Consider the following 902-nt stretch of genomic DNA (forward strand, 5'->3'; position numbering starts at 1 on the left):
CACACACACACACACACACACACACACACACACACACACACACACACACACACACACACACACACACACACACACGCGCGCACACACAGCGCCCTCACTTGTGCAGCAGCTTGGTCTCCAGGCTCAGTGAAGCCTCCGAGCGCTCCTCAACAGGCACGCCGCTGGCACGCTCGATCAGCCTTGAGGGTGCCATGGGACATGGAGGGATGGAGAGAGTGTGTTCACTGAAGGTGTTGTTGCCCAATTGTTGGGATGAGGGGACCTTGGTGGCATGGTCACAGAATCAGTCACCCGGTCCCCACCCCCTCCCCAGCAGCGAGAGTCCCAGTCCTGCTATTGGTGACCCTGCGAATCCTGTAAAGCCCACTTAAACCACCCACGGCCACAAAACGCTGCCACCGCCTCCCAGATGCCACATTCTGCTGATTTGCTTTTTCGTGCGCTCAGCAGCTTAAGGAACATGCAGGCAGTACAAGCCCCTCGTCCACCCTGTCACCACACAACCAAGTTCAAAACCCGTTTTCCCAACATGCAAATTGGAATATGCAAGCCCCATCAACGCCCCATTCACACACATACATGACTAAGCCCCCTTGTACAAAACCAATAATAACACCATTACCGCGGGCCCTGCCTAGCCTCCAAACGTCGCCCCCCCCCCCCACCTGTCCAGCTCCTCCGCGTCTGGCCCCAGGCTGGAGAACGCCCGCCCCGCGACCTCCGAGGTGCCCAGACCAAAGATGTCGGCGAAGCGCTCGTCCGCGCAGAGGATGGTGCCACTCCCGGGGGCCACCCAGAGCCGCACTACGCTGGGGTCGGGGTTGTCCGCGCGGCGCACCAGGCCCATAAAGACAGAGTCCTTTTGAGGGGGCAGGGGGGAGGGGGCGTTGCGGTGGGATCTG

At 60.2% G+C, this 902-nt stretch overlaps 1 protein-coding gene across 1 annotated transcript in view; it reads right to left on the reverse strand.

Annotated features, from left to right (window-relative positions):
• The window catches only part of MNEG_14573 (hypothetical protein), a gene marked incomplete at both ends in the record, with an annotated part of 4,537 nt that extends 3,690 nt beyond the window's left edge, over positions 1-847 (reverse strand). The window contains 2 exons of the mRNA XM_014036955.1: positions 99-179; positions 666-847. Of these exons, the coding sequence (XP_013892409.1) occupies positions 99-179; positions 666-847 (263 nt within the window). The remainder of the gene's footprint in view (positions 1-98; positions 180-665) is intronic.
• Positions 848-902: the final 55 nt, after the last annotated feature.

This window comes from Monoraphidium neglectum (assembly GCF_000611645.1).
Source record: "Monoraphidium neglectum strain SAG 48.87 unplaced genomic scaffold scaffold04591, whole genome shotgun sequence".
NCBI lineage: Eukaryota > Viridiplantae > Chlorophyta > Chlorophyceae > Sphaeropleales > Selenastraceae > Monoraphidium > Monoraphidium neglectum.